The sequence below is a fragment of the Rhinolophus hipposideros genome (genome assembly GCF_964194185.1).
Source record: "Rhinolophus hipposideros genome assembly, chromosome: 7".
Taxonomy (NCBI): Eukaryota; Metazoa; Chordata; class Mammalia; order Chiroptera; family Rhinolophidae; genus Rhinolophus; species Rhinolophus hipposideros.
Genome location: NC_138053.1, coordinates 78,079,359 through 78,105,741, shown reverse-complemented (window position 1 = coordinate 78,105,741; position 26,383 = coordinate 78,079,359). Strand labels below are relative to the sequence as shown.

Below are 26,383 nucleotides of genomic sequence, written 5' to 3'. Positions count from 1 at the left end.
TTGAGCATGATAATCAGTAGGGTGTCAAAAAGTTGTGGTTTACCAACAGTGTTTACTATGGGATTCAGAGAAGACCATTTCGTGCTGGGTTGATCAGCGAATGCATTAAGGAGGAAGCCTAGTTTGACGTGGGTCTTGAAAGATGTCCAAGAGATACCTAACCAAAGAGACGCTGCAAGGGCAGCCATATGGTAAAGAATTAAAGCAGCAGCCTCGTGTGGAGAATATAGAGGGTCTGATGGAAATCTTGAACCTGAGGAACATGGGTTACTAGAGGAAGAAATCATGAGTCATGAGCCTAAAACGGTAGATTGGGGCCAGATCATAGAGGCCCCAATCTACTTAATCCAGATAAAGGAATTTGGAGATTATTTTTGGAGGGAGAGCAATTAAAACACTTGAACCAAATGAGTGACCGTATCAAAGCATGGTTTAGGAAGATTAGTCTGACAATGGTATGCTGACTACATTTTTACTAGGGAGAGGAGAGAGATAGAGATTTGTTAGGAAGCCATTTGCAGAGTTTCAAAGTATGGTGATTAAGTTTGAACTAGTGTAGTGATGGTGGTGATAAGAAGTGAATGAACCAATGGACATATTTCTAAAAGGATTCACAGAAATGAAACTTAATTAGTCGTGGGAACAATAAAACAAACAAACAAAAACAACAACCAAAGTATGATGCTTAATCAAGTGAATGGACAGTGTCTGACCAAATCCATCATTTCTCAGATGAGCTTCCATGCATTCAGGCTTTTAGATTTGTGCCCGGAATACCCCAGTAAGGTAACCTGAGTAGCTGAGAATTGCTGTTCAGTTATTTAGCTGGTGGGTCTTTCCTAGTCAGGACTAGGGTGAAGAACTAGATTGGGCAGAAAGGGAGTTTGTTAGAGGTCAGAGAAATAATGGTTTAACTTTTACGTATTATTTTAAATTGCCTCTCTCTTTTCCAAGGTGCTGATAGCTCACTGGATATAAGTTCTGAAGCTGACCAACAAGATATTCTTGTCCTATTACAGGCAAAAGTTGCTTCTCTTACCTTGCACAATAAGGAATTACAAGATAAATTACAGGTCGGTAAATGGATTGCTACCACAGACTATTGTGTAGAGCCAAGCTACTGGGTTTTTCAGGGTTAGTCAGATGATATGTTTTTTTAAGCATCGACTTGAGTTTCTTCTTCTTGTTTAAGTATAGACTTAAGCATTTTATAGTTTCAAATTATTTGTTTTTGAGAGAGTGATTTACTAGCCCTAATTTTGTAAGTTGCTAAATTCATAAATTATATATAACTATATATAGTATGATGTCTATAATATGAGAAATTATATATATGTGTGTATATATGATTAGGTATTCATTTAGTAAAGTTGATCATTTGGCAAATTTAAGAAATTGATAAGAAATAGCTGTACTAAGCCCGTTGTCCATCTTGGCAACTAGAATAAGATGAGCAATAAAGGAAAAATTTGTGTCAGAGGCTTTATAGCCAAAACATATCTAGTGTTTTTACAGTGGCACACAAAAAAAAATCTGTCCAAATAGAGACAGAATAGGCTTAGTGTCATTAATCTGACTCTCATGTCCCAGATCATATTTTTTCATGAAGCAAGAAAATGATCACTCTGCTCTCCCATACATAACGTAAGTTTCAGGTTTGTTCTCATGCCAGTTGCTTGCTCACCTAACCACACCTTTTGTGCTATTTCATTCTTGCCTTGTTTCCCAGGCCAAAACACCCAGGGAGGCTGAAGCTGACCTGAGCTTTGACTCTTACCACTCCACCCACACTGACTTGGCCCCGTCCCTGGGCAAAACTAGTGAAACCTCTTCCCCCGACTCCAAGTCCTCTCCATCTGTCTTAACACAACCCTTGAGTAAATCTACTATCGACAGCGATGTCAGAATTCAGCAACTACAGGAGATTTTGCAAGACGTGCAAAACAGATTGGAGATCTCTGAAGCAGAGAGGAAACAGCTACAGGCTGAGCTCCAGTCCAGAAGGACAGAATCGGTGTGCCTAAACAATGCCGAGATTTCCGAGAATGGCTCCGACCTCAGCCAGAAACTTAAGGAAACTCAGAGCAAGTGCGAGGAGGCGATAAAAGAAGTCCTGAGTGTGCAGAAGCAGATGAAACTGGGCCTCGTCTCGACTGAGAGTGTGGATAGTTACTCACATCGCGAGCTAAGGATCACTGAGGAGGAACTAGGTATGCTAAAGCAGGAGCTGCAGAACGCGTTAGAAGAAAGTGAAAGAAATAAAGACAAAGTGAGAGAGTTAGAGGAAAAACTTGTAGAGAGGGAGAAAGGTGTGGTCATCAAGCCACCTGTGGAAGAGTATGAGGAAATGAAAAGTTCCTACTGCTCTGTTATTGAGAACATGAATAAGGAGAAAGCGTTTTTGTTTGGGAAATACCAAGAGGCCCAAGAAGAAGTCATGAGATTAAAAGATACACTGAAAAGTCAGATGACACAAGAGGCCGGTGATGAGGCTGGGGACATGAAAGAGGCCATGAACAGGATGATAGATGAACTCAACAAACAGGTGAGTGAGCTGTCCCAGCTGTACAAAGAAGCCCAGGCCGAGCTGGAAGATTATAGGAAGAGGAAATCTCTCGAAGACGTAACAGCTGAGTATATCCCTAAAGCAGAGCATGAGAAACTGATGCAGGTGACCAACGTATCCAGGGCTAAGGCAGAAGAGGCCCTGTCCGAAATGAAGTCTCAGTATTCAAAAGTGTTGAACGAGTTGACACAGCTCAAACAACTGGTGGACGCCCAGAAAGAGAATTCTGTCTCCATCACAGAACATTTGCAGGTGATAACCACGCTGAGGACGACCGCAAAAGAGTTGGAGGAAAAAGTCGGCAGTCTTAAAGAGAACCTTGCCAGCAAGGAAGTGGAGGTGGCCAAACTAGAGAAACAACTGGTAGAGGAGAAGGCTGCGATGTCCGAGGCGATGGTGCCCAGGTCGGCCTATGAAAAGCTCCAGTCGTCTTTAGAAAGTGAAGTGAGTGTGTTGGCATCCAAACTGAAGGATTCCGTAAAAGAGAAAGAGAAGGCCCATTCAGAGGTTGCCCAGATTAGAAGTGAAGTCTCACAAATGAAAAGGGAAAAGGAAACTGTTCAGACTCTCTTGAAATCCAAAGAGCAAGAAGTAAATGAACTTTTGCAAAAATTCCAGCATGCTCAGGAAGAGCTTGCAGAAATGAAGAGATATTCAGAGAGCTCTTCAAAACTGGAGGAAGATAAAGACAAGAAGGTTGGTGAGATTCTATGGCTGTTGGGTTTCTAGCTAGTAAACCCTAGGGCCTTCATCCTTTAGCACAGTTAATATTTTTAGCATTTGTTTGCACTAACCTGTTGTGAATGCTCAGAAGCTCCGCACAAGACTCCATCTATCTCCAAAGCCACATTACAATAGGAGGTTGGATATTTATTTCAGAAAAAAAAAATAACACTGATCTTCTACCACTTCCCTAAAGCATATGTTGTGCATATTTTTTCCCTTTAAAAAGTTATTTTACAGAAGCTCTGCCAAGTGTCAGGGATCAGAAATGAACCCACAAACTGAAAAGTGTCTGTGACCGATCTTGAACTTCAGCTCCCTTGGAATCCAGACAGATTCCTCCGTCACATGTAAACCCAAATACTCCCACACTTAATCTTGCTTCCCTAAACCCCATGAGCTTTCCCTTGAGTCAGTATAAAAAGTACCCTCCTTGGCCCTCATTTTCAGAGGTGTGGGATGCTGTGATGAGAGGCGGGCTGGGTGTGGCAGGGAGGAAGGAGGAGGGCTCAGGCAGGGCTGGAGGATGGTTCCATGCCCGAATCTGCATCCCAGTCCCCTGGTCACATATTCTGAATGGCATTGACTAGAATACTATTTATCCTTTATCGCTTTATTATAATGGATGTTTCAAAAGAGCTTCTAAAGCCAAAGGGACAGAGGTTGGGAGATAGAGGGAGGAGTAGTGTTTACTTTAAAGCAAGATGTCCAGAAAATCAGGGTTCCAAGAACTTGTTCGGGATCGCCCAGGTCAGCAATACGGAACAAGACATAGTTGTCTCCAAAGAAAGAATACCTAGAATCTCGTTTCTGTTTCATTTTTTTTTCAACAGTACCCCTTTTTAAGGTTCACAAGGGAAATCAGTGTCATGGCTTTTGTTACCTTCCTGCATCAAAACACAATACTTAATCCGGGGCCCTTATTTGAATATAATGGATTTAGGCGGCTGTCACGTGGGCTGTCGTCCGGTGTCTCAGCTCCCGCCCCCCACATAAGAACGCAGCATATGGTGAGGCCAAATAGCAACACCCATGGAGCCATAGATAGCGGAGTCACACCACTGTAGTCTCACCGGCGGCTGGGTTGGAGACACAGGAAGCAGGAGCCACACTATCTGCAACCTGCCGTCTGCTTCTCTCTGCCAACCAATCTCATTTGCTAGCTGCAATCTGCCATCCTAACTGCAGTCCGCTCTTGCTAGCTCAGCCACCATCTTCTTGCTAGCCCCCATTTGCTGCTAGTGTAACCACAGCAGTTACGTTAATGGCCAATGGCTCACTGGTTAAAGCTGACGACCAATTAGCCATAGCTGATGGCCATCCAATTACAGTTGATGGCCATTTGCTACCCGAGTGTGAGCACCTTTCCACGTGAGGGCGAGAGCCTGGAAACTGCACTCCTGGCTCTGTCCCCACAGAGGCTTTGCTAGCTTATTTGTTTTTATGTTTCATTTTATGGGTGTTCTTAAACTATAAAAAAGGAATTGTTCCAAAGTCTCCGAGTCCCACAGGCCAATACATTCAAGGCTTAGAAATACCTGGAATGTTGCTTCTGCAAGCGCGTTCTTGCCTACTTATGTAATTTTCCTTTCTCTCTAGATCAATGAGATGTCAAAGGAAGTCACCAAGTTGAAGGAGGCCTTGAACAGCCTCTCGCAACTCTCCTACTCAGCGAGCTCCTCCAAGAGGCAGAGTCAGCAGCTGGAAGTATTACAGCAGCAGGTCAAACAGCTGCAGAACCAGCTGGCGGTGAGTGGGCTTGTTTCTGCAGCCTGGTTTGGGGTAAGGGAGAGGCAGATGACATGGCTACTCTGCTGGTAGGGCAGGTAGGAGTGAATAAACACATGCCCAGCCGAAAAGACTGTGAGCAATGGACTGAAGACTTTGTTGGTGAGGGCAAAAGAAGGCACTGGTTGAATTTCCAGTCATTATCTACCATGAGTTGGGTTAGATGTAACTCTGAGGAGGAATTGGCAAGACAGCAGAGTAGGCTTTCTGTTCACTTATCTACTATCTTTTCATCCCTTCACCATTTTTCTGCAACGGTTGTCACCGTCTCTGATAGTGACAAGAATTTTTTCTTATTAGGGGCCAGGATCTCTGATAGTTGCGTATCTACATATCTACAAGCTGCTTCTTGTTCCCTCTCTTTATTGCATCCAGGAAAGTCCTCTCATATCTGTACTAGTTTCCTTTGACTATTGTAACAGATCAACACAAACTTGGTTTAAAACGATGTGAATTGATCACCTTAAAGTTCTGGAGATATATAAGTCCAGAATCAGTTTTGCTAAAGTCAAAGTGTCAGTAGGACTGGTTCCCTCTAGAGGTTCTAGGGAGAATCCATTTCCTTGACTTTTCTAGCTTTTAGAGGCCACCTGGATTCCTTGGCTTATGGCCCCTATCTCCACCTTCAAAGCATATCACTTCAACCTCCAGTTCTGTCCTCCCATCTCCTCCCACTTTGACTTTGCCTCTCTCTCTTTTAACGATGCTTAGGATTACATTTAAGGCACACCCAGATAATCAGGATAACCTCTCTCCTCAAAATCCTTAACTTGATCACACCTGCAAGGTCCCTTTGCCATATAACCTTCACAGGTTCTGGTGATTAGGATGTAGTGGACATCTTTGGAGGGCCATTATGTGGCCTACCACAGCCTCTGTTAAGTTTTTAGTTGACAAGGGTATGTTACATTTTCCACGGGAAGGCAAGGGTTAGTATGTCCTGGACTACCTCTAGCTTTCACTTACAAATGGGACCTGGATTTTTTCATTTCTTCAATCCAGACTTAATACTGGTGGATTCAGGTTTCTGCAGTCCCAACTCTGGCAGGCCACAAAGTACCAAACCAGCTTTTTGTGTGTTCCCAGCTCTAGCAGTTGAGGACTAATCGGGGAGAAGAACTCTTTCATGTGTTCTACAGGTCATTTTTCCGGTAAAGTGGTTACCACAGACTTGTAGCTAATGTGCTAATGGTTTATACAGTCATTCGTATAATTAGTCCACATGTGTTTAATGATCTCTTATGTATCAGTATTGTACAAGGTGACGATGATATAAAAATGAATAAGACATAGTCCCTACCCTCATGGAATTTATATGTAATGTAATGGCCTACCGTACTCACGATGTGGTAACCATCCATTGATAGAGAGATGCCCACTCTGCTTGTGGGCAGACAGAGGAAATGTGCTTCCCCAGTCTTGGGTGAGTCTTGAAAGGCTTCCTGAAGGAGGTGATGCTTGTGCTGAGTCTTGAAGGGACGAGTAGGCGGCAGCGAGGACTGCAATGTGACAGTTAGATGGCCCTCGGTAGCCTAGTGAGAACCGTTCCACTGGAATAGTGGAGCAGAATCTGGACTGCAGAAGGCTGCCTGTTAGAGAAATGAGTAAGTAGCAAGGGATGTGATGGGGTTGAAGAATCACAGCGGTGGCAGGGGCAGCCTAAAGCAGGCTTGCTGGAAAGATGGGATATGATATGGTGGGCGGAAGGTGGGATGCTTTCAGTTGAGATTTCAGACGTAATGACAGAGGCAGGGCCATGGCCACGGGAGTGAGTGGCTGGGAGAATGAGGAGCGAGTCCTTGAAGCTGCAGTTGAGGAACTGAGAGGCCCAGGTATTTGATGGCTCACCTGTGGAAATTGCAGTCAACCCAATGATAACAGAAACAGGGATGGAAAGGAAGGCAGTGACCAGAAGATTAAAGTCATAAATGATTGAGTGCGGTCACCAAATCGTGGGAGGAAAGAACACTGAGAGAGGTTCCAAGCAAAGCTTCTAATGGCGTGAACTTCCAAGGCTTGAGGTGTCAAAGGCTGTCCTTGAATAGGAAGGAGGGGAGAATGGGTATTAATGGATGTTTTGGTAGATTTTTGAAGTCATCCACAGTGACAGTCTCAGTTTTCATCTTGAAATAGGGGGAAAGGCCTCTTAGAAAATTTAAGAGCTGAGTGAAGATGCTTGAAACAGTCACTGAGAGGAACTGGAAGAATAGCTCAACAAGGCACTAAAAGCATTAACAGTTGTACTGAGGGGCTACTGCCCTGAGATTGGTGCCACACTCTGTTCACCTTCTTGGTGCACTCACAGCTACATAAAGGAAGTCCCTGGGTGTGTGCAACACTGGCTATATAGTGGGTAATCCATCTCTCCCTTTCAAAGAATAGATTTTTAAAAAATTCAATTAATACATATTTGGTCATTGTAGAAAAGTTGGAAAGTACAGAAAACTCTGAAAAAGTCCCTAGAAATAAGAATCGTACATAATTCAACCAGTCAGAGACAATCACTTTTTCATTTGATATATTTCCTTGTACTATTTACATTGTGTGAGTGTATCTGTGTATTTGCATAAGTATGTATACATATAATTTTTGCAACAAATTTGGGATTATAATACCTACTTCGTATGTGAATTTTCGAGAGCTGACGTACTAAAATATGACATAGGTAATTTTTTCCCCTAAGAATTTTGGCAAGTTTTCAGAAATACACAGCCAATGAGCCCACAATTTTAAAAGTTTTATGTGCTAGCATTTGGTAGAGGGAATCGCTTGGGTGTCATTTGACCGCAGCTTTCTCATAGTGTTTTGTTGTTTTAAAGTTCTGTAACAAAGTCAAATGATCTCATTCTAGGAATGCAAGAAACACCACCAGGAGGTCGTGTCTGTTTACAGGATGCATCTTCTGTACGCTGTGCAGGTATGGTAACACCTTGAGAAGTACCTGGGTATCCTAAAGAAACGCTGCGGCAGAGGTTGCCCAAACTCCCATCATTAAAGTAGTAGAACAAAGGAGAATTTGAGGAGAATTCCTTCCACTGGAAAGCTTTAAAATGCTTTTTGCCAGGAAACCCTGTGCTGTTTGCTGAGATCAGCCTCGTCACTTGCTGAGAAATGAAGGAGGACATGGCTGTTACCCCCACATCAGGAGCAGGAGCCCAGGCTTTATTTTCCAGGCATGCGAATATTCTCAGAGCCGTCAGCACTATGTCATCTCTGTGACAGTTGGCAGTTTGGCTGGCTGGGCTCACATTTGCAAACCCTTTTGGTGGGGGCTTGGGTAGACCCAAGCTCATTAGCCTACAGAGGGAAAAGAGCAGGGTCCTGTCTTTGAAATGTGTGAGTTGACAGGGTTAACATTCCTTTGGAAAATCAGGGCAGAAAGCTGAGGGCTGCGTCCCAGCCAGCCATCTCATTCCCTTGGGAGACAGTGCCAGGACTGAACTTCGGTTCTAATGAGTGTCTTTCTTTGGATTTCCTAGGGCCAGATGGATGAAGATGTCCAGAAAGTACTGAAGCAAATTCTTACCATGTGTAAAAACCAGTCCCAGAAGAAGTAGAGTGGATTCCTTGGCAGGACACTGCCCCTTGCTCTCCATCTTTGTGTTAGATCCGGAGTTGTTGGCGACCACTGCCATTGTTCTCATTCGTGGTGTGCACCGTGACCTAGCATATAGCTTCTTCCCTTTCCAAAGGCTTCTTTCTGAAGACTGGTCCCAGGAGAAACTGTCCTCCTCGGAACTGCTTAGAGACTTTAAACCAGCAGAAGTGAAAGGCGCTGTCATTCCTTCAATTTCAGAGCTGGGATCAGCCGTGCCCAGGAGTCTGGCGCTGGTGCTGGTGGACGGGCACCCTCTCGGTACCTGACCAGCTGTGTGGCTTCGTCTTCACTGAGTGATTTGTTGACACGTCCGTGTAGTAAATGCTGCTTCAGTTCCTACCCTCTGGCTGTGCCATTAGTACAGGAGGGCTCTTTTTGCCTTTTGGTTTCCAATCCCAAGACATGATTTGACTTCTAACCAAATTAGTGTGTCACTAGTTATGCGGTGCGTTCTTAAGACCCTTTATCATGATATCCTGTGGATTTGAAAACTCTAATTCCATCTTTTTTCCCCATCTGCCTTATATATCTAATTGCTCTGCTTGTCAATCTTAGTTTGATGAGCACTATTAACTAAAATATGAAGCTTAAAAACAAAAGCGAATTGTCCTTAAAAGTTTTTTAAGTAACTCGTTGACATACTGCAAATTTTCTATGCAAACTTGCCTCCTGCTCTTACCCCTGAAGCTCAGGAAATCCAAACATTTGTGTTTCAACAAGGGACAGTAAACTGCATGTTTACAGCCAAAAGAAATGCCTCATAGTTTTTAACCTCAATTTTGTTAAAGGTGTTTTTTTGTCTACAATATTTTTATTGGCTCTTAAAGATGTTTTCATATCTAAACCCCTAAATAGGTGAAATTCACATTAGACTATATTAACAAAATATTTTTTAGGTAACCCTGCTTAAAAGACTTTTTAAAAATATAACTTTTTCCTCAAAGTTTTCAGCTATAGCAAAAGGTAGTTATGTATTCCATACTCAGTATGAGCTGCCATCAATACCCCTAGACTTTCTGCCACTGTGCCCTCAGAACTATGGCACATTTCTAAATATAGTAAATGCTTTATTACCCATTGAATAATTTTGAGTACCCCAGCTCTCTACCAGTACCCATAAACTATCTCTGGAAGAACTGTTAGTACCAATCAGTTTCTCCATGTTGAACCTGAAAAACCTGATCTTGTCAACATTATGGTGCATAGCAAAGGTCTTGGGGGAAAATATTTCTGTTCACTTTAAAGTTAAAAATGTTTCTAACGTGCTTGCAGCTTCCCTTACCACATTGATCTTTTTGAGGGATGTAAACAGAATACAGAAATCTCCAAAGTATGTAATTGAAAGTGTAGGCCTGCTCTGACAGGGCCCACGTACCACAGGGCTGCCTGGGCTCAGAGGGTGCTTTGCTGTATTGGATGATGTGTTAATCTGTATTGGATGAGGACCAGTGACAGCAAAGCAAAAACGGCTTTCAAGCTTGGTGTTACTTTTCTTAAGTTGTTTATAGTTAAGCGATTTCGAAAATGCTCCAAAGAAATGTGAAAGGACTTTTTGTCACAGCACTTAAGAAAACACATAACACCCCCCTTCTGTCCCCGCACAGAAATGCTGCAGAGTATAAAACTTGAGAAATTTTGTAGGATGCTTGACAAATTGTAGCCTTTTATCTTGTTTCAGGATGCATATTTATTACAAGTACTCTGGTTAAATATTGAAAAGTTATATGCTGTAGTTTAGCATTTTGCTTTTGTAATTTACGGCAAGTATTACAAAAAATAAACTTTTGTTTCATTTTGCATCTCTGTTGTTGATTTTGGTATTACTCCCAACCCTTAGTTTCCTCCCCGTAGTCAACAGCTATTCAGTGTCTTGGGTGACCTGAGATAGCCTCTGCCTATATGTACATGTAGACATGTACTTTACTTTCCACTTTAAATATGGAAGCACACTTTATATTGTCTTCTGGACCATACTTTTCCATTTAAAATATCTTAGAGGTTGTCCTCTGTCCACACACACATCTCACTCTGTTTAAGTGCTGCATATTTCGTGGTATGATTGTGCTATATTTTATTTAACTAGTTCCTCATCAGTGGGCATTTCATCTGTTTTCCAGTATTTTTCAACCCTAACAATGATGCAATGACTATCCTGTCTATAAATGTCTTTATGCGTACATGAGGATTGTTTGGATAATTTTCAAATTGCCCATTTTCACACTAGCTTCCATCATGTGATTCGAAAATGCAGGGAAATAAAAAGTAGAATAGTAGATATGTCATCACAGTGAGTGAGAAAGAATGGACTTTTTCTTCACATTGGTTAAGAGTCATCGATTTGTTTTCCTTACATAAACCTAACACAGACTCCAAAGCTTTTAATAATTAAACCCACCCATCTTAAGATAAACACATGATATGCTGTGTGGGGAAAATGCTCCCAGAACATGTTGAAGCACAACATATTGCAATGTGGCACAAGTGTGGAATGTTGGGAGCTGACAGCAGCAGAAACTGTCCAACAAAGATGGGGATGATGCTTTTTGAGCAAAGTTAACAGGCAAACTGCAGGACAAAGAGTGAGGGGAAAAAGCAACAGAGCCAGGCATTTGCAAAGGAGCAATTTCGGTTCCCCAGCTCAGGGCAGAGAACTGTCGAGCATTATGGGAGTATGTGGCATATTTGTGACAAAAGATGACAGCTTAACTCTGATGGCCACCATAAGTGGACCATTGACGAGCTGGTTGAAGGAGCAATCAATGTGGGTTCCGGCAGATGGAAAGTCTCCTCTGAGGAGTAAATCCCCAAGAGATGGAGGTGAGTGAAACAGAAGAAAAGACATTTCTGCATGTTCATTATAAATCAGGTCCTAAAATGGGAAGAAACAGTATATGCAAGAACTGTGGCTGAATGTACTTGATTATATAAATGGAGGATGTGTAGGGAAGAGAAAGGAAAACACAGCCAAATAACGTAAGATTTTAACAGGAGAAGAGATAGGTAGTAAGGTTCCCTAGGTGTCACCTCCAGATATTTTTAAACCTATGCAATTAAGTCAGCTTAAACCCTCTGGTAGGCAGGATAACCTACACCCCCCCCCACCCCGCCCGCCAGCAAGAAGTCCATGTCCTAATTCCCAGAATCTGTGAATGTTTTATGTTATATGGCAATGGAGAATTAAGTTTGCAGATTCAATCAAGGTTCTTAATCAGCTGACCTTAAAATAAGATTATCCTGGGTTATGCACGTGGGCCTGATGTAATCAGGAGATTTTTAAAGTGGAAAGAGTCAGTTTTAAAAATGCTACAGTTCTGACTCTAAGGATAGAGGAAGAGGCCATAAACCGAGGAATGCAGGGAGTCTGTAGAAGCTGGAAAAGGCAAGAAAAAAATTCTCCCTAAGATCCTCCAGAAAACCAGTCTTGCCGACACCTTGTCTCAAGCCCAGAGACAGCCGTTACAGACTTCTGACCTCCAGAACAAGGAGATAATAAATTTGTGTTGTTTTAAGCCAGTAAGTTTTTGTGACTTGTTAAAGCTGCAATAGGAATCTAATATATACACTGAGAGGCCAGAATCTCTACTAATGAACATTTCCTGAAGATGACCTACAGTTGATTTAGTGTTATTGAACACTGATAATAAGGCAGGCCCTGTGCTGAATGCTAAAGGCTGAATGGTGAACCAAACAGCTCCTGCTCATAAGAAGCTCACAGCTTTTCAAACAGGGCCCGTCACCTAAGAGGTAGTCAGTATTCATTGGGTGGGTGGAAATTTAGATGGGTGGATTGCCTATAAAGGCCTTATATGCCCTGTTCTTTGCTGGCCCATTCTGTCTCCTTATTCTCAACTGCCCTTTCCTTGTTCCTTGAACCGGTGAAGCTTGCGCCTGCCTCAGGGCCTTTGCACTTGCCGTTAACAATGCTCTTCTAGCCTTCTGCATGATTTGCTCCCTTATTTCTTTGAGGTCTCTGCTCAATACCACTTTGTCAGAGAAGCCCTCTTTTACTACACTATATATGCTAGCACACCCCTTCCCCCCCACTCCCATAACTTTCTATATCCCTTACCTAGCTTTATTTTTCTCCATATAATTTGTCACTTATATGTAAGGTGGTTCAGCCAGCTGAGGGAGGAAGAGAGTCCTGAAAGCCAGTCTATTCTGTTCCTAAAGCAGGGGCCTGAGTCTGGTGGGAGGAAGAGGTTTTTCCTAATTCACAGAAGTTGCTGCCTGTTCTCTAAGCCATATGTCTTTTTCTAACTTGCAGAGATGTCATGTTGCTTTGTAACAGCCCTATGTTTTTCACCCAGGAGAATAAAAGCTGTAGGGGAGCAAAATCTTTGTCTGTTCACTATTGCTTCCCTAATGCTTAGGACAGTATCTAGTCCATAGTAGGTATTCAATAGGTATTTCTGGGTGGATGGACAGATGCATGGAGTGTGAGAAACTCACAAGTAAGCAGAGTGTCAATACAGTTCTGAGTGTCCTGAGATTGTAGAGAGCACACTGTGGGAGCTCAAAACTAAGGCATCTGTTGGGTGAGGTCATCTAGATGTGCCCACCAGTGTGACCCTGGAGCGGGACCTGGGCAATCAGAGGCTCCTCAGCCCATCTGTGCTTTGGAATGTGCACTCTGCTTGCCTTCCCTGCTCCCAGAAGCTGCTCCAAGGATCCAGCCTTGAGATACAAATGTAATAAAACTACCTGAACTGGGTCCGTGACTAAACCCTGTTAAGGCCTCCTGTGTATGTGAACCCAGGTAAAGGTTCTATATAAACTTTTAAGATTTGGTGGGTGGGTGCAGAAATCTACTCGTTGTGTGGTTGCTCAAGACACGCCTCATAAATTCCCTTGCTTATTAAACAGGCCACCTACTAATCTGGAGTCATTTGTCTTTTTCTTTGGTTCTCTTCCTGCCCTCTCGGTATGGGGGTCAGTTTCAGATTACACTCAGGAAGCACTCAAAGAGGTTGCAACCCAACACTAACCCAGTCTTGAGAGGTCAGAAAATGTGTTCTAAGAAATTACACAGTCTCAGAGAAAGTTTATTTAGATTTTCTTCTTAAATGTCACAGTTCCTGGGATTGGAATAATCTGGAATAATCACATTTGATTTGGGGTTGGAAGAGTCTAGAAGTACCCTCCACAGGTTTCCTCTGTGATTTATGCAGTAGCAATGCTTGCCTCTCTACCTCAGGATCAAGGGAGGAGCTGTGAATGAACACGCTGTAAAAACACTGTCCATCCAGATTACTAGCATCTCATTCCAGAGTTAGTGAACAAACCTAAAGTACGTTTACTATACCTAAGGTTTACACTGGGGACAGGGTTAATTAAGATGGCAAGGAAAGAATATCACAGAGGTTTGACACTCTAAGAGTCTTTAAAATTCTTTTGACTTGATTTCTGATTTTACAGATGAGGGCAACGTGCTTCTGATCAGAGCTAATTAAATGGAGGTGGAACCAGCACATCAGCTTTAGGAATGGGAATTCAGTGTCTGCCCTGGTACCGCACTTCCCTTCACAATTACAGGCACATGCAAGTGTTTAGGAAAGAGAAGTTACATTTAATACACTTAGAAACAGCCTCATGGTTATTTCCCAGAATGACAGAACATTAAAACTTTTCAATTAGAAGAAGATTAACTAACAAGGGGTTAACCCCGCCTGTTTACCAAAAACATCACTTCTAGCATTTTAAGTATTAGAGGCACTGCCTGCCCAGTGACATCTGTTCAACGGCTGGTGGTATCCTGACCATGCAAAGGTAGCATAATCACTTGTTCCCTAAATAGGGACTTATATGAATGGCTACAGGAGGGTTTTACTGTCTCTTATTTCCAATCAGTGAAATTGACCTTCTCGTGAAGAGGCGGGAATGCTCTAACAAGACAAACTACTGTCTACGCAGGACCCAATTCCCCTTTAAGGAAACAGGTATTAGAAAACAGGATGCCTTTTTTTTTTTTTTTTAAATCAGGTTACTGTTCACAGAGTCACAAAAACCAGTTTACTCTTACAAAATCTTGGACTTGGGAAAAGTTTTAGAAAGGAAGTGGAGCAAATATTCTCACTTTACAGGCAAGAAAACTGGAATCCATGGGCTGGGATTTGCCCCAGGTCACACACACAGTCAAAACCAAAGCCCGGGCATCTTGAAGTTCATTACTCTTATTGTTCCATGCTGAGAATTCTCTTTGGACACAGAGAATAAAGAGCATGGGATCGTTCTAAAATTTTGGCTCAGGAGCTTGAAGGTACAGATTTAAACAAGCTGATAGGCCTAGGTTTTATTAAGATACATTTAAGCAACTCACTGAAATAGCTCCTCCAGCCTAACTCCAAAAAGGCTAGATATCTTGGCAGTCTTGGATCAATAGCAATTGAACTTCAACCTTAGAGCTGGAAAGAACAAACACCAAATGCAAACACCACTTTTCAAGCTCCTAGTAAATATTTTCCTTCTCTCTCAACTGAGCCTGCTCTATTTTAAAAATGAAAGGGATATACCAGCTCCAACTTGACTTGTCATAGGCCCTTAATTCATTGTAGTGTTCCCGAGAACACCCTTAAACACTAGGCTGCTGGAGCCGGTGCTGTTCGTTTGGGTATCGTCCTCAATTGCCCTTGCACCTGTCAGACCTGAGTTATTGTTGCCACTATGTACATTTAGGGCCACTGAAGAGGGGTGGTATAAGAAACATGGCTGCATAACTTCTGGCTATGTGGTTGTGGGGACAAAGCCCCAAAAAACAGTTTCCAGGCTCTCGGCCTCACATAGAAAGGTGCTGGCTCGGGTAGTAAATGGCCATCAACTGTGATCAGATGCCAGCAGCTGTGGCTAGTTGGCCGTCAGCTGTAACCCGTAAGCCATTGGCCACTAATATAACGGCTGTGGCTACGCTAGCAAAGATGGAATGGGGGCTAGCAAGAAGATGGTGGCTGGTGAGCGCGGACTGCTGTTAGGCAGATTATGTAGATCCTGCTTCCTGTGTCTCCAGCCCAGACGCCAGCGAGAATATATTGGTTTGACTCCCCTATCTATGGCTCCGTGGGTGTTCCTTTTTGGCCTTACCGTGTCCTGCGTTCTTGGGCGGGGAGTGGGAGCTGAGACCCTGCATGACAAATGGCGCAGTGAACAGGGTCCCCGGCATAACAGTGGTCTTTGCCAAATGTGACTCGAACACATTTTTGGAACTCCTAACCATTAGCAGAACCAGTGGTCCATTTCTTATGCTGCCCACTTCTTGCACTCCGCTGTCCTAACGACGCATAGCTCAAATCTTACTGCAAAAGGCAACACAGACGGTGCCATCCCCGTCAGGTTACGTCGGAGCTTTTGCTCGCGGGTGGAGAGCCAGACCCCCGGGGAACTTAAGGGGTGCAGCGTGGCGGAGGGGCGCGCGGGCGGCGCAGGGGGTCGCCCAACACGGTCTGGTGCATCGCAATAGGTAGGTCGTGGAGCCCCGCGCTCCTTTCGGTCCTTGGATGGGATTTATCTCCTCTTCCTGCGCCTTCATCTCCGAGGGACCAAGCTCCTTTCAGAAAAAGTGGACAATTCAACCGCCGCAGAAGGAAGTGTGCGGCTGAGGCTGAGGTCGCCCGTGTCACGCCCGCGGGACCGCAAAGCCCAGCGGGCGGTGGGAGCCGCGGTGGCCCAGAGCGGCCCCGGGGCTTCCACGGGGTCGTCCAGGCTCCGCGTCGCCATGGCTACAGGCGCGCACACTCCCGTTCGAGCCTCAGCGTTCCGTTTCCTAGCAACCCCATTGTCTCCCAAGCCGGAACCCCGGGCGGCCAGCGCTCCGGGCCGACCTCGCAGAGCGTCTCGCTCCCTCCGCGAGACACCCGAGCGGCGCCCCGAACGAGGGCCTTCCGGGCCTGGACGCCGAGGCCGCCGGCGGAAGCCGCGCTGCGGGGCTGAGCGAGACGCGCAGGCGAGTTCCGGGGCGTGGCCTCCTCTGCTCTCCGCCAGGTACGCGGACGCGCCGGCCGAGCCGCCGCCCCGCCTGCTCCTCGGCGGGAGCCCGCGCGGCGCTGCCCACGGAAGAGAAGCTGGGGGAAGCGCGGAGGATGCTGCGGCCGTGGCGTGCGGGTTTTCGAAGTGACCGCGAAACGACTGCGGCAACCTAGGAAGCGATGTGCCCTGGAGACAGGGGCCCTAGTGTAGTGTTAAAATTCAGGACCGTGTGGAACCTCGTAGGAACAAGATTGGGGAGTTTGAGAAATCCAAACCCCTCGCTCTGGCCATAGGTTGGAAAGTAGAGATGAGCAAGAGAAATCAGTGACTCTTCCCTTCTGGTGTTTGGATTGTGGATGTTCTGGAGCCTGAGTCAGAGCTACTACTCAAGGCTCCGGTTGGGAATGAGGGACGTTAATGCCCCGTGAAATGAGGAGCTATTTGGCGGGTGTTAATGTTCAGTGAATAACTGCATTCGATATGAATTTGATTTAAGGGATTGCGAGAGCCATGAGAGTTGAATTTCAAAAGTAATTGTAAATCAATTGTTTTGGGTCATGAATTTCAACTGTTTCCCCCATCAGCTAACGGTGGCAACCCAAACAGACACTTGTGTTCTAGCTCCTTAACTAGGACCTCCTATTAAATACTTGGATGGCCATACCGACCAGCAGAAGTAACTAACACACTGGCCTACTTCATTTAGCACCAAGAGCTGGTGGCTCTGCTTGGGCACATCTTGCTCTCATATTTGCAAAAACTATCTGACTTGAGTAGATGCCCATATATGGTTTTGATGATTCAGGAGCTGTAAATGTGCTGGCTTTTAAGGGGGGAAAAGGGGATTTTGGAAGTAATGTGGAATAGGAATCAAGGGAAAGAAATTTAAATCAGAGATTGAATTTGACAAATGTCTGTCATTTCTGCTTTCCAGTTCCAGGAGTCTCCATATATGAATGTGCATAGTCTGTTTGTGGATTTAGTATGGGTTATATATTTGGGCAGTTTCAGTTTAATGTTAATAGCATCCAACAGAGGGAACATAGGACAGACTTCTAAGCCTTTTCTTCTAGTGCTGACCTCACATGTGATTCTTGGTAGGAAGAAGATGCGAGCTAGCCCCATCCGAATCCCAACTCTCAGCAATGATACTGAGTGGGACTTCTGCTTCCACTTGTAAGTACCACAGATCCTTGACATCACTGGCCTGAAACACTGGGACCTGCCACTTAAGGCAAACCTGCTTTGCCAGACTGCCCTAGATGTGCTGTTTAGAACAGGACTGGATGGATAGTACCGTGTCATTTTTCAAACCTGGTGTAAAAGATTACACTTGACACTGATTTTTCTTTCTGAATTTTCTCTCTCTCTCTCTCTCTCTCTCTCTCTCTCTCTCTCTCTCTCTCTCTCTCTTTTTACAGTGAACAATCATTACTTACCTAATCAGTGGAAAAATGAAAATACATTTTATTATTAAAACTGCAGTGGTTGAATTTTTAAAAGCTATTGTGGATATAAGTGGGGAGCTTAATTATAATTCATTAAAATTTCTGTTGTTGCTTTTAACATCTCAGAATTCTGTTTCTTCTGGATCATTTTATTGATTTTTCTGGTAATGTTAGGCTATGGATACCTCTTATTTTATAAATTAACTCTTTTGATCTTTATCTTTACCATTTCAATTACCCATTCATAATTATGTTCAGGATTGAAGTCAGAGATCTCTGTGTGTGTGTGTGTGTGACAGAGAGAGAGAGAGAGAGAGAGAGAGAGAGAGAGAGAGAGAGAGAGAAGTGCAGAGGGAGACGGGAAGATTTCCAACCCACTCAGCTCTTTCTCAATGCATTTATTTCTAGCACAGTTGAGTAGGCCATTTCTCTTCTGAATCTGCACTTGACTCAATGTGGGTTTCCTCCTCTCTCCTTGGTGGCACAGTATCCTCTTTAGTTAGTTGGCAACTACATAGTGAAGCTTTTAAGAAATATGAAGGAGGACATGTGAAGTCTAGCCTCAAAACATTAGTTCCCTTTACTTTAGTTCATTATGTCAATTTTCTTTCCTGGTTTGGATCAGAACTTTAGAACATGAAGGACTGTGAGATCTTCCAATTCAATACCCTCAAGTCATGGAGCTAATAAAATAATAATAACTAATGTTTCAAGAGCACTTACTAAATAGCAGGTACTCTGCTAAGTGATTTATGAGTATTATCTGATTTAATCCCATAACCTCATCAGGTAGGTATTCATATTGACCTCATTTATAGAAAGCAAATTAAGTAATAACTTGTTTAGAGTCATATGGTTAGTAGGCAGCAGAGCTGTGACTCTGACAGGTGGGTGATTCACCAAATCTGTTTAATTTGAATTACCACCTTGCTATCCTAATGCTGGGCTTTGTGTGTGACATGAATTTACCACCTAGCTTTATTCCTTCAAGTTTATTTTGGAAATCTTATCCCTAGTCCCCAATTGGGAGGGCTGGCTATGTCTTTCAATTTTACCTTGTTTGAGATACTCAAAGGTCAAATCGGACTCCATGTCCCTCTCTGGTCCCACAGGTCACAGCAAGCCAAGATCCCAGCACGCCAGCACACAGAGGAGTTGTATCCCACTAGTGGGTCTGAAGAGAGTGAAGAAGACACTGAAGCCGAGGAGAAGACCATAGACTGCATGTCTCTTCCCAGAGAGAAATTAGTGCAGTCGCAGAAGAAAACAGCTCAGCTGATTAAGGAAAAAATGGTAAAACAAAAAACTCACTAGGTTTTAGTTTTCATTTAAAAAATATGTCCATGTTTAGAGAAGTTCTGCCAAAACTGCAGAGCGAAGCATATGAAATAGAGGAAGGTGCTGCAATTTCTCTATAAGTTGGGTACCAGCCTACCTTTGGGTTCCACCATGGGTCACTGTGCATGCTTCCTGAGAGGATTTGTGCTCCTGACTCGAAAAGGTACTGTTTAGCTCTTTGTATTGCTGTTTGATTTTCTTTAACTAAAAAGCTTGTTTTGATTTATCCTGAAAGACTTCAGGATGATATCTCTTGGGTCAGAAGAAGGCCAGGGTAGTGAGGCTCGGGGCTGAGAACAAGGATAGCCAGGCAGTCTAGGCTCAGGCCTGGCCAAGATCCCATAAGATACCTGTGGGTACAGTGGAATCATACACAAACCAAAATTCCAGAAGTGGGAGGGAACAGCAGAGGTCCGTGAGTCTGGACTGAGTGAGGCAAGGACTTGGGAGGTAGGACCTCAGAGCAAGTGTTTAGCAGGAGTGTTCAAAATCCAGGAGCCGAGACAGCATGACAGTGACCCTCATTATTAGAATGCGGTGCTGGCCTGCTCCCACAGCCTGGTTTATCAACAGAGGACTTTCTGACCATTCCTAGCCGAGCAGAAAAATGATCTTAAAGTACACCTGTGCAAAAATGGTGTGCAGATGGCTTAGGAAACGCTGAGAGGCACTTCAGGGGCACATGATAGAAGCTGATACCTCCCTGCGTCTGTCCATTTACCTCTACATTGCTCAGAGAACTTGCAAAGGGCATTCATCCTGGTCTGGACCCCTTAGACTTTCATAAATCCGGACTAGAATGGTCACTTGTAGAAAGACAAGTACCACTAGCTATGGAGGCTTTTAAGGTTTGACCCCTCCTTGGCTAATTTGGATAGTGACAGATTTAAATGTAGGAGTTAAATCTAGCCCAGCCCAGTACTCACAGCCCTGAGGGGCTGGAGGGTGGCCCGCAGTGGCAGCTGTGCTGGGTGGACCTCGAGAGGCCACATTGGGTGTCTCAGTTTCCCCCGGGCAGGAAGTGGGGGATGGATGCATACAGAATATCCAGAAACAGGACAGAACTCAAAGCTTTGGACTCCCATTCCAGTGATTTTTCGTGCTGTTATGCTTTTGCCTCAAAATAGCATGTACGGTAGTCAGCCCATGGAGAACTCTCAAAAATCCTGACTGAATGGATATTTTTCAAGTATCAGAGGAAATGCCCTCTAATATTGTTTGCATCTGTGTATTTGAGCTGGGAGCAGGCAAAGCATCAGGTTAGGGAGGAAACAGGGATCAGGAAGGAGCAGTCCTTGGAGTACTGTTCCTATATATTAACCTGTAAATGGATTATATGTCGATAACACGTAACAAGTTTGGATCACTTTGATGCTGACTCATTTTTCTCATAAGAGATGGTATAGGTCTCCAAATAGAAGAAGCTGGGACTCAGGGTGATCTTGCTCAAAGCAACGCAAATAGTAAACATTGGAGCCAGGGCTGTAACTCCAGCCTTTGATTCTTTGAAGTGATGTTTTCATCTCACTAGGAAATAAATGTCCAACTTTTGACAATTAGTGCAGTTAGTAAATGACTATGTTTGTAAAGTCACTGAAACCTGTGACTTAATGGAATTCTGCGATTTCTTAGCTCTGCCTATCAGTTCTATGGAGGGTGGGGGGCTCTTTCCCCACCCTGTCCCTATCTTTGCTAAAATAGAGAGGTGATTTATTCAGCAAATAATGTTGAATGAGTATCTCCTCTGTACACTGGGCATACAGTAGTGAACAGGAGGAATAAAATTCTGTCCTCAAGGACTTATCTTTTATTTGGGGAGACAGATAATACACAACAAGCAAAAAATAATAGTTAATACAGTATCAGAGAGAGGTAAGTGCCATGAAGAAAAAAAATAAAATAGGTAATGGGATAGTAATTGATGGGGTGAGAGTCTGTTTTAGATGAGGTGGCCACTGTGAGGTGAACAAAATAGAAAAACAAAATAGAAATGAAATGAGAGAGTGGATGACACATAAAAGTGTCCCAAGCTGGGGGGGGGGGAGGAGGTGGAAAGCCCTGAGTTAGAAATTAGTTTGCCATGTTCAGGAGCATCAAATCTGTTTAAAAATCCATAAGTTATAATAATAACAACAATAATAAACTATTTGGTCAGCATTGGAAGGTCGTCGTGAACAAACTCATTGTTTTGAAAGCTGATAAAGAGAAAGAATAAATCATGTATCCTCTCCTGATATGAATTGTACTATTGGGTTACCAAAGAGGAGATGAGGGGAGATTTCTCTTTATAGAATTATTCCAGCTAATATATGAAGAAAGAATGATGGAATTAGGATATCTGCATTTTTACGATCCTTTATGAATTAATTTATGTACTTGTGCCAATAATCAGAAAAAGAGACAACTAGATATTAGATGTCTTCTGATAGAAGAACATGTGAGAACCTGCGTAGTAGTTTTGCTTAAAAAAATAAGTGAAAGCTAACCAAATTTCTAAATCTAACTATCAATATAAAGGTAGAGCAGAGACTGGTGGGACATATTGAGTGACACCACAAGGATGCAGTCAACAAAATTTACATACTTGGGAAGCACTATAAACCAAATGACCCAATTTCTTTAACAAATAATTTGCAAGAAAAAGAATTAGAAAGGGAGGTGGAACCTATAGATCAAAGACTCAGGAGATTGATCTCAATGTATAGACAAATGGTAAAATGTTACATTTATAAGGTAATTATTAGATTTATGAGGCTAGATATTTAATATTAAGGAATCACTAATATTTCAGTGAGATCATGATTTGTGGTTATAATTCTAACTAGTTTTTGTAGATACTTGTGGAATATGAAATGATTGTGTATCTTTGATTTGCTTCAAAATAATTGAGGCAGAGGTTGGATAGATGACAAACATAGATATGAAACAAGTTTGACCATGAGCAGATACCTAATGAAGTCAAGTGAGTCATTCTCCGTGCTAGTCTTGTATATTGCTAAAGTTTTTCATAATAAAAGGTTAAATTAAGAAGTCACTCTGGCTATGATGTAGAAAGTAGACTATGGGAAGCGAGAGTGGAAGCAGTTAGGACGGGCTGTTGTGGTCAACTGGGTAAAAGATAAGGGTGATTTGAATTACGTACTCATGGCAGGAATGAAGAGAAGAGCTTAGGTTTAGGACTTAGGAATAAGGTGGAACCAATAGGACTTGATGGATTGACCTGGGATGGGAAGGAAAGAGAAGAGAAAAAGATGACAGATGAAGTCAGTCCTCCATTCCAGTGATCAGAGCATGGGCTGGAGCTTTTCCTCCTTTCCAGAAAGCATAATGACTTGTTTATTCTCTGCAGAATACCCAAGCAAACAAGGAGCTGATTCGCTGTGTCATCCTTTCTCGGATTACTTTTGGGGAAGAACACTGGAAGTGTGCACAGGCTTTGGCCAGTCTGGCTTATGGCTACCTGACACTCAGAGGTACTTGGTCTCCCCAGCTGGGTCTGGGGGGGCCAGCCTGTGAGGGCCGAACTGAGCTCACACACCCCATAGTGGGATGGGGATGACTGGGATGGGGCACTTCCTGTCTCCAACTCTCACCTTGTCAAGAGGAGGGCTGTCCAAGGATGAGGCAGGCAGTGTGGCAGGTTTCTTAGAAATAAAGGTGATACTGATGATGATGATAGTTAATTTATTGAGTACTTAGCATATGACAAGCTAGTTTCATTTAGTTCTTATAATATTTTTTGGAGAGAGATACTGATATTGCCTGTAGTTTATCGGTGAAAACACTGAGGCACAGTGGGCACAGGATAATATCAGTTTCCAGCCACAGGTCAACTGGGGGAGGACAGGCAGATACGTGCACTCACCACCAGGGAGGCAGACCCAATAATAGGACTTGAATTTCAAGGACAGAACTCAAGTTTCTGGAAGGTCTGGCTGAGAGAAAGACAGAGCCCTCAGCCTAGAGAAATGGTGCTTCTGGTACAGAAGAGCAAGTTAGAAATCCATTTGCTAAAACTGAAACCCAAGCATAAGTTCCACGAGGGCAGGAACTTTGCAGTAGAGGCTCAATAAATACTGGTTGATAGACTGACTGAGGCAAGAGCACATTTCTGGAACCCAGGGCATGGGCAGCTCAAGGCTCTGCCCTGGGCCAGTCCTGTCCCCCTGCATGGACTGCTTACACTTCGACCAGGGAACTCATTGTACTGTACTCTTGTGCTTTGTCTAAACGCCTCTGCCTCTGGAATAGAAGCTCCCTGAGGACAGGGACTAGCTCTCATTTGACCTAGCACATCCCTGGTACACATTATGGATCAGCAAATGTTACTGCTTGATAAAACTGAGCCAGTGGCCTAGGGCTTTTTCAAGTACCCGTTACACCTGAGTCCTTAGGTGGGGCCTAACTTAGAGTACAAGTTAAGTGATTTAAGGGCTTCAGAGATTTAAGGGCTGCAAGGAAAGGGAACCAATATACCTGGGCCATAGATAGTAGAAATCAGAACTTTTGAAAAAGTTAAATTGAATTCACTTTTCAGGTATTAACCTCAGAACATGTGTTCCTCCTTAGGGCTCCTTGGGCCTTTTTGAGCTCATGTTGTTAATGTAACTTTACAGTCCTTGGCTGTTGATGTGACATGACCATGAGTGGTTGACATTGGGGACAGTGATGCTGTGTGTCACAGCGAGGCCCTTTCAGGCCTCAGGAACACATCTTTGTGTTCCGAGGAAAATTGACATGGCTAAGGAGAGGAGGGAGTTCTCACCTGTTGGCAGAGCAGGTGCCTACTTGTCTGAGATTTAAGGGACACCAGGAAGGCCCTTGGCAAAACAAAATCTTCCCCTAGTGGAGCTACATTGTCCCTTATTTGGAATCTCTCTACTTCAGCCAGGCTGATCTCATAAACTTGCTGTCTTCATGATAAGAGTCAACTTTAGCTTGAGTCCCTCTTATAAGTCTGGTGGCACTGCTAGGCACTGGGGTTACATACACGAACGAGTGGTCCCTGCCCCCTGGCACCATACAGGGGTCTTGTGATAGCACCATAATAGAGCAGGGACAAAGTTCTGGAGGACACAAGTGAGGCAGATTAGTGGTTCTGCCATGGGGGGAGGAAGTGAGGAAAGGCTGCAGAGACAAGGTGCTGCTTGTCTTATCTTTGAAGGATGAGTACAAGTTTTCCTTGATTTTGAGGGGAGTGATTTTGAGTGGAAAGATGGCTTTCCATATGTGTTAGCAGAGGAGTGGGAGATGAAAGGAGGGCATTCTATATGAAACTCCTTACATAGAACATGGTCTACGTTCTCTGGACCCAAGAGGTTAGGGTAGAACAGAGAACACCTTCCTTAGGACAGACAGGTCATGGCTGGTAATGGAAGTGGAAAGTTAACATAGGCCCAGGTATCAAGGAGTTTGGGGAGGTATTAAAAGATTTTAGGTGAGGTGGTGACATAATCAAGCTGATGTTTTAGAATGAAAAAAAACCACCAAAACTTAGAGAATGGGTTGGACAAGTAGAAAAAGTAGAGGTGAAGATCAGTTAGGCCATTATCCCACCCAGGTGATAATCAGTGAACAGATAGGCCATGGCATTTGGAATGCAGAAGAAATAATATATGGAATTGGTGACATTCATGGAACAGCTGAAGTTGAATAGGGAAAGACCTGGACAATTAGTTGCAATGGAGAACCTAAGAGGAAGAGCAGGTTGATGGGTGAAGGGGGAAGAAGCTACTGAATTTGGTTTCAGACAGGCTGCATCACAGCCATTGCGAGGTACCCATGGAACCTCCACAGTGAGCTGTTCAGTAGACAATTGAAAAGTGGCTCTAGAGCTCAAGAAAGATGTCATTGTTGGGGGGATTAACACATAGGAAGTTGAGGCCATAGGAATGGATGAACCTGATTAGAAAAAGTCAGTAGAAAGAGGAAAAGAGGACAGCAGACAGAAGATTGGAGAATAACAGCACTAGAAATGGGTAGCCGAAGGAGAGGCAGCAAAGGAAATAGAAAAATCAGGAGGGGCTATGTCATAGAAGCAAGGGTTTCCATGGAGAAAGGGTTTCAGAAAGAAGTGCAACATGGTTTCAAAAGTCTCAGATGGCAGAGAGAGGTCAAATGAGGTGAAGGCCAAAGAGAGAACCATGGATTTGGCAATTGGTGACTCACTGGCACTTGGTTTGACACGAGCGAGTATGTTTCTTGGGCCCCTGGAGAGCCCAGATTCAGGGAGACTATCGATGAGACTTTTGCTGAAATTCAGACTTAGGTGATGGCAATTTGAACCTGAGAGGAAGGTACCAGAAGCTTCTGAGGGGAACATTTGTCTGAACACAGTGCAGGCCAGATGCTGCCTCCCTCTGTCTGGAGCGATTCCTGCCCATCGGTTTGTGGAAGGAGGTTGGCCCTCATCTTCAAAATCAACACCTTCCATGCATAGCCACAAACTGACTTTGAGTTTTACTTTTCTGGTTAGATTCTAAGCTGAGTCAAGATAGGTAAACAGGTCATATCACAAATGATGGTGGGAACCTCATCCTTTTTTCCCTAATTTACCGTTCTGCCACATAAATGGAGAACCATATTTGGGTAGTAGGTGGGAGGGAGAAAAAGCTTTCTTGTAAAGGAAGGTTTTTTTGTATATTTTTTTCTAGTTGGACAAAACAACTTCCTGATTAGATGAAGTGCCACATAATATAACAGTGCCCAGCATTGAACCCAACTTTCTGAAGCCTAGCCTAGAGCTTTTCTAGAATAGGTTATGATCATGACCTTTGCTTGAGAATAGCCCAGTACCTCTTCTTTCAGTTATAGGCCTTACTCAGTCTCTTCACTTTAACTTTTTTAAGAGTCTGTGGTCCATAGACTGAAACAACTAAAGCTTTGAAAAATCACAAACCTTCAAGAGAGATGAAGTGCTTGCTGAGCTCCACTTAGTTTTGTTGTCGTTGGTCCTGCAACTGC

General features: G+C 43.6%; 2 protein-coding genes across 8 annotated transcripts in view; both read left to right on the top strand.

Moving 5' to 3' along the window:
• Nucleotides 1-10,473, top strand: part of RAI14 (retinoic acid induced 14) — a 135,942-nt gene extending 125,469 nt beyond the window's left edge. For all 7 annotated transcript variants that reach the window (XM_081053670.1, XM_081053667.1, XM_081053671.1 and 4 more), the window contains 5 exons: nucleotides 955-1,073; nucleotides 1,730-3,262; nucleotides 4,889-5,038; nucleotides 7,929-7,994; nucleotides 8,557-10,473. In XM_081053670.1, coding sequence (XP_080909796.1) covers nucleotides 955-1,073; nucleotides 1,730-3,262; nucleotides 4,889-5,038; nucleotides 7,929-7,994; nucleotides 8,557-8,634 — 1,946 coding nt within the window. In that variant the 3' untranslated portion in view covers nucleotides 8,635-10,473. The remainder of the gene's footprint in view (nucleotides 1-954; nucleotides 1,074-1,729; nucleotides 3,263-4,888; nucleotides 5,039-7,928; nucleotides 7,995-8,556) is intronic.
• Nucleotides 10,474-14,656: 4,183 nt separating this feature from the next.
• TTC23L (tetratricopeptide repeat domain 23 like) overlaps nucleotides 14,657-26,383 on the top strand; it is a 47,222-nt gene continuing 35,495 nt past the window's right edge. Inside the window, 4 exon segments of the mRNA XM_081053307.1 lie at nucleotides 14,657-16,649; nucleotides 17,736-17,810; nucleotides 19,195-19,375; nucleotides 22,770-22,893. Of these exon segments, the coding sequence (XP_080909433.1) occupies nucleotides 16,384-16,649; nucleotides 17,736-17,810; nucleotides 19,195-19,375; nucleotides 22,770-22,893 (646 nt within the window). The 5' untranslated portion in view covers nucleotides 14,657-16,383.